This window comes from Notolepis coatsorum (genome assembly GCF_963971535.1).
Source record: "Notolepis coatsorum genome assembly, chromosome: 12".
NCBI classification, from domain to species: Eukaryota; Metazoa; Chordata; class Actinopteri; order Aulopiformes; family Paralepididae; genus Notolepis; species Notolepis coatsorum.
Genome location: NC_140176.1, coordinates 41,506,814 through 41,513,650, shown reverse-complemented (window position 1 = coordinate 41,513,650; position 6,837 = coordinate 41,506,814). Strand labels below are relative to the sequence as shown.

General features: G+C 50.0%; 1 protein-coding gene across 1 annotated transcript in view; it reads left to right on the top strand.

Moving 5' to 3' along the window:
* Positions 1-6,837, top strand: part of hnf4g (hepatocyte nuclear factor 4, gamma) — a gene marked incomplete at both ends in the record, with an annotated part of 53,400 nt that overhangs the window by 36,331 nt on the left and 10,232 nt on the right. The window contains 2 exons of the mRNA XM_084325814.1: positions 5-37; positions 1,420-1,507. Of these exons, the coding sequence (XP_084181940.1) occupies positions 5-37; positions 1,420-1,507 (121 nt within the window). The remainder of the gene's footprint in view (positions 1-4; positions 38-1,419; positions 1,508-6,837) is intronic.

The window sequence follows — 6,837 nt, the reverse complement described above, 5'->3', positions numbered from 1 at the left end:
CATCCCTGCCTTCGGAGAGCTGCCCCTAGACGACCAGGTGACCACGCCTTACTAACCTACAGGGTTACCATTTAAATATGCTCATGCATCTGGGAATAGCATCTGAACATTTGAGAAATTATGTTTAAACAACCAAACAGACTGGCAATGTAAAGAAAGTGGTGGAAATAATGAAATATCAGAAATAATTTGTCACTCGAAAATAGAAATAGAAAACAAAAGAAATTAAAGAGAAATACACAGGCAGCATCTTCCAAACCAACTATGCCCAATTTTAGAATGCATGCATGTTATTCCTACATGTTATTCCTACATGTTATTCATACTGTACATGTTATTCATTCATGTTATTCCTATGGTCTAAGACAAAAACATTAGTAAACATGAACAACTCTCTTCAAAATCCAAAGACTAGAGTGATAAAACTCAGACGTGTGATGTCATCAAGTATAAAGTCTGAAGTTGCTACATTGACTGAATTGGGAAAGATTATATAGATGACACTGAGAGCAGCCAGGGGAATGTTCTGAGTTCATAGGCACATGTTCTATTCAGAACTGAAACCAATACTGTAGAATAAAGCTCATTTGGGTATAAACATTCTGTGAGTCCACAAAATCAGTCTTCCATTAATCTCATTTCAAACCTTTATTTAAACTCGAAAGGCAACTGAGGTTTCCCCTCATTCACAGTCACGTTGAGTGTACATACAGAAATAAGAAAAAAAGAAAAAACATATAAAATCAGACTGCATATAAAATCATAACAATAGGACAACAAGATGAGGCAAAAAGCAAGGATAACAAATCACTTAAAACACGTACACCTTGAATGACAAAGATCAAGGTTTTCTGCGACAGAGGGGATAATCTCAAGCTTTAAGGAGTGTCCATGGAGCAGCTCCAGACGTTATACCTGACGACATCACAAGTTTCATCCTTACTGCTCTGGTTTCTGGCTTTGGGAGAGAGTAGCGTGTGTTCACAAATATTGACTGAACGTTCCCGTGTTGGAGTTCTTGCGTTGGGTGGTGTTCTCCTTTGATGACATATTATTTCAGAGACATGTCTGAGTCCCCATTGTCTTTTCTCCAACAGCTAATTATTTCATCTTTTAATATTTCAAAAACCATGCTTTTTGGACAAACTGTAATGAATATAATATGATTGGTGTCTTGAAATGGACGGAGTACCCCTTTAATAATGACACGGAGAGAGAGATCAATCAGAAACTCTCATTTACAGGTGTGTCAAGTGTACAAGGGATAAATGTCATGTCTGCATATTTTCTGTTCTTTGTGTTTACCCCTCTCCCTCTCTCCCTCTCTCTCTCCCTCCCTCTCTCTCCCTCTCTCTCTGTTTGTTTGTTTGTTTGTTTGTTTGTTTGTTTGTTTGTTTGTTTGTTTGTTTGTTTGTTCAGGTGAGCTTGCTCAGGGCTCATGCAGGTGAGCACCTTTTGCTCGGGGTCACCAAGAGGTCAATGCCATATAAGGACTTCCTTCTTCTTGGTAAGAAATTACCAATGGGAGGGATTCTCAGGGGGCTTGGGTCAATTCAGTCAAGATAAAGCATTCATTCACAATAATTTATTTACAGACTGGATATAAGGTTGTTTTAATCACAAAACATGTACAGTATTAAATTATGAATAATTCTATTAAATATTATACAAAGTCTGAAGCTTGATTTATGGCCTCTGTCATAATAACAGTCAGTGTTGTGTAAGCTGATGATTAATTATTTACTTAATTCACTACCACTCTACCAAAGGGTTAACCATTTCACTGCGAAAATACAGAAGGTTAATTCTTTCACTGCCACACTACAGAAGGTTATATTTCGTATTGCATCGCGTCCCGCTCTGAGCCTTACGAGATACTTCTATCTCCTGTGATACCTAATGTATCTCCCACGAATAAAAAACACATGCACCCCACCTGTATGGGGCCCCGCCCCTTATGGTGGCACCACCCATATAACCATGACTCTGGTCATGAAACACCCTTCCTCTATTTTCGTCCCAGCTTATTGGATGCGTGCACCATACGAGCTAGCGGAATGAAAAGATTAAGGAAGATTAATAATGTTGAGGGCTTACCGGAGAGTTGTTTTTCCCTGGATTCTCTGGAGCTTGTTTCGGCGACACATGAGACCTATGCTGGTGGTTCCTCGGCTGACGGCGACGGACCGAGGGGCAGCGTACAAGGTTTGGCTAACGGGTCGGCTTGTACAAAGGTGAGGTCTGTGTCAGTAGGCGTCAATGTCGGTGTTGGTCGTGCTGTGGAGTATGTTTCGGCACCAGGGCCGGGGCGGCTTGGCGATCGTTCCACTGTAGTGGGCGATGTCTTGGCGATCCTGGAACATGCTGTTGACGCTAATGCTAATGCTACTGCTAATGCTAATGTTACTGCTGCTTCTTCTGCTAACGCTGATGTTGACGCTGGAATGTCTAATAATCCCCGCCGCGGGATTCCGCTTTTCCCTCCTCTTGCCAGCTTCATTGATGAAGGTCAGTCGGTGGTGGGTGTGGGGGGGTTCGCTGAGCTCTATTTACCTTTTTTGCGGGTGAAGGGGCTGACGACGGGGTGCAGCCCGGGGGTACCTTGGCTAAGTAGCCAGGTAGCTTCTTTTTTGTGCCCAGGCGGGGATGAACGACGTTCCGCCCAGCCGTTGCTTGATAGCATGTCGGCTCGGAGGGTGGCAGTATGGACGAATGAGTGGTATACTGCTGCAGGATGGCATTTAGCGGCGGCCAGTGTTGTGGCTCAGCTGGCTACTTTCCTATCCAAGATGGCGTCGGGTTGTAGGTCTTTGGGTCCAACCGACACTATGAACGTGATTCATGTTTGTGGTGTTATAGAGATCTTGACTCAGTCGCAAGCTATAACTGCGGGGAGGATTCGGATGCTATCGACTTTGGTTGTTAGGCATGTTTGGTTGGAGCAGTCTCCTCTTGGGGAAGAGGATAGGTTTTCTCTCCTCACGACTCCTTTTTCCACAGATAGTCTTTTTGGGCGTTCTGTGGAGGCGCAGGCGGTTTTTGATTCGGGTCCTACACCGCCTCACGCTGTGCAGCCAGGGGTGGGAACACGGTCTCGTCAACGACTGTGGCGAGATCCTCGACAGGCGGCCATGTTTCCCCCGCCAGTGGTGCCCTGGTTGGAGAATCGACAGGGTTTCGCAAGGCCGACAGTCTTGGCGGCCGAGGGATCGTCATTTTGCCGCGAGCAGCCCGCTCCCCGTTCAGTCCGCTTTCTGTTACCCTCAGAAGCGGGGCTCTGAGTGTTCTCCTTTGGCTGCGGGCCGCGAACCTTCTTTGAAGCGTATGCGGCCCCATTTTTCACTTCTCATGGAGACAGGGGCTGACACCCAGTTGATGGCTGAGCCTGGGTCTGTCCGTGAGAATGTTCCGTCGTCGCGTGGTTCCTACACCGCAGGTTGTGGGTGGGTGGAACCTGGTGTTACAGCTGCCACTAGCTCCAGTGGTCAGCAGGGGGACTCGGTGCCTCTTCTGTTGAATGCTCAGCAGGGGTTACCCCGGCTTCGCCCTCGCCAGGCGGGGTATCGCGCTGTTGCCTCCCACTCCCGTCAAACCGGCAGTGGTCTGCAAAGGAGAGGCTGGCGTGATTTGAGTGGTAGCAATATCACTGCAGGGCTTCGGCATGTAGGAGCCCATGGGGTCCTCAGGCCTTGCGTGTCTGGCTGCGGAACGGCTCCTCAGCGTGTGCTGGAGGGGTGTTCAGGGGGTGAGTGTGTGTCCACAAGTTTGATGACCGCTCCTCCCGTATCAAACCGGCCCTTTCTGTCGGGGTCCCCCCCAGGGGCGGATTTAGGATTGTAGGAGATCCGGGGCTTAGCCCAGATGGGCCCCCCCCCTTTTTTTTTTTTTTTTTTTTTTAACTTTTTTTTTAGTTTTTGGGCAGGCAAGGGGTGGTTTGGAGGGGGTCCGGCACAACCCCCTCCACGACAGATTTTTTTTGAATTTAATGAACCTGTACGTGCAATTTCCTGCAATATAGAGCCTTCAATCTTGACCAATAAAGCTGCTCTTTTCACTATAAAACTCAGTTAACCATAACGTAGTTATGGTTAGATTTATATATTGGGGGGGGATATATCATATTTTTCATATAATCAAAAAGTGGTGGAGCAAGATCATACCTTTGCTCCCCCAAGTTCAATAGTGGGAGAGCAGAGATGCTCCGAATGCTCTTATGGCCAGGCGTCTATGATTCACTGATACAAAGTAAAATAGTGCAGTGCAATAAAATAGTTAGTCAAATAGAACAAAATAATGCAATAGTGCATTGCAATAAAATAGTTATCATCGTATTTTTTCGGGAGGCCGGTAAGGAGTGCATTACAGTAGTCGAGTTGGCTTGAGATAAAGGCATGGATCTGGTTTTCAGCGTCCTTTTGATTTATAAATGGCCGTACTTTAGCTATGTTTCTAAGGTGGAAGAATTAAGTTTTTGTCAACTTGTTGATTGTGATTTAAAGCTTAGGTCTGAGTCTACCATAACACCAAGACTTAACTCACTCAAATACAGTTAGCAGCTGGATAGACCACAGATGGAAATTAGCTTCTGCTAAATCTGGTGCAAACATATTTTCATGTAACAATGATGAATTGTAAAAAAAAAAAAAAAAAAAAACATTATTTTTTTTTAAATAGATTCGGGGCTTTTCAGAATACATCCGGGGCTTGAGCCCAGGTAGCCACCCCCTAGCTCCGCCCCTGGTCCCCCCTTGGGTGCTTTGCACGACGGGGGGGACCGGGCCAATTATCTGCTGTTCCTTGCGGCCCAGCGTCAGTTGACGGCGGGGGCGCTGTGGGATTATATTCACATATGGCGACGGGAATGTCCCTTGAATCGGTGGATGAGGAGAACGTTAGAGGCGGGGCTGGTTTTGCAGTTTGCGCGGCCCCATCCTCCGTTCTCAGGTTTGGTGCCGACCCTATTGTTAGGGTCGGGCGCGTGACAGCCCTGGCCGACGAGATCCAATCTCTGTTGGCGAAGCAGGCCGTCGTTGTGGTCCCGAGAGAGGACGCAATGTCAGGCGTCTACTCCCGTTATTTTCTGGTGCCCAAGAAAACTGGGGGGGTCAGACCTATACTGAATCTGTCCATGTTCAATCGGTTGATTGTAGTGAGACCGTTCAGGATGTTGCCCGTCCGACTCCTTCTGCTTGCTGTCAGGAGGGGGGACTGGTTCACCTCCATAGACCTGAAGGATGCGTATTTTCACATACCCATTTTCCCTCCTCACAGGAAGTTCCTACGGTTCCTGTTTCAGGGCGTAGCGTACGAGTACCACAGAATGCCGTTCGGTTATTCTCTGGCTCCCCGCACATTCACCAAGTGCGTGGCGGCTGCTCTGGGGCCTTTACGTCGTCGGGGGATACGAGTTCTGTTCTATCTCGACGACATTCTGCTCCTCAGCCGTTCAGAGGAGGTTGCCAGGTCTCATACTCGACTGGTGGTGGAATTTTTTGCTGTGAATTGGAAGAAGAGTACCCCTCTTCCCAGTCAACAGGTGGAGTACTTGGGCTTGACATTGAGGTCGAAGCCCATGCTTGCGACCCTCTCGGAGCAGCGTCGGGGGGATCTCCGTCACGCGCTCGGGGGTTTCCGTCTGGGAGGGACGGTTACGGCGCTGCAGGTGATGCGTCTGCTGGGCCTTATGTCGGCGGCCCACACGGTGGTTCCTCTTGGCCTCCTCTTTATGAGGCGGATACAGAGGTGGTTTCTCTCTTTGAGAATAGATCCGGTGTGGGGCAAAGGGAGACGGTTGACGGTTCCTTTGTCGATATGGGGGGATCTTGCCCACTGGGGGAGGCTGGGTATCCTCTCCGCTGGGGTCCCCATGGGCAGCAGTGGCTCCCACGTCACGGTTTTCACCGACGCCTCTCTCACAGGTTGGGGAGGGGCGTTTCGGACCCACGCAGTGGGGGGCAGCTGGACGGGTCATGCCGACCCGGCTGTCCTGCATATCAATGTGTTGGAGTTGAAGGCGGTCCTCCTGGTCCTCAAACGGCTCGGCCACCTGGTGGTAGGCGAACACGTTTTGATCAGGACGGACAATGTGACGGCGGCGGCGTATATCAACAGGCAGGGTGGGACTCGTTCCGCCCGCCTGCTCCGGGTGGCGCGCGAACTGTTGCTATGGGCATCCCGCAGGCTGCGCAGTCTGCGGGCGCTCCACGTTCCTGGTACGGAAAATGTGGCGGCGGATATAATGTCTCTGGGCGGTCCTCGTCGCGACGAGTGGGAACTCCGCCCCGACATAGTCGGACAGATCTGGGATCGGTTCGGGAAGGCCTCGGTAGATCTGTTTGCGTGCCGACGTTCTCACAAGTGCCCCTTGTGGTTCTCGCTCAGTCGAGCGGATCATCCCCCCTTGGGGATGGATGCCTTCTCGACCTTTCCATGGCCGCCCGGTCTTCTGTACGCCTTCCCTCCTGTACAGCTGTTGAGTCAGCTGTTGGAGCGGATACGGAGGGAGCGCAGGACGGTGATCTTGGTCGCGCCGGACCGGGGCACGTCAGTGTGGTTCCCGGTCTTAATCCAGCTTCTGGTCGCTCCTCCTTGGGTCATTCCGTGGTCAGCGACGGCCCTCTCGCAGCACAACGGAGTGCTTGTCCAGCCTCCGGTGTTGGGTCAACGCCTGGTGGTGTGGCTGGTGGGAGGGTGAGTCTGGAGAGGATGGATCCCGCAGTGGTTGATACCATCCGGTGTGCGCATGCTCCCTCCACTGTCGCGGTTTACGCGGGCGGGTGGCGTGCGTTCCAAGAATGGTGTAAGGGGGGGGCTGGGACCCAGTCTCCTGCCCCCTGG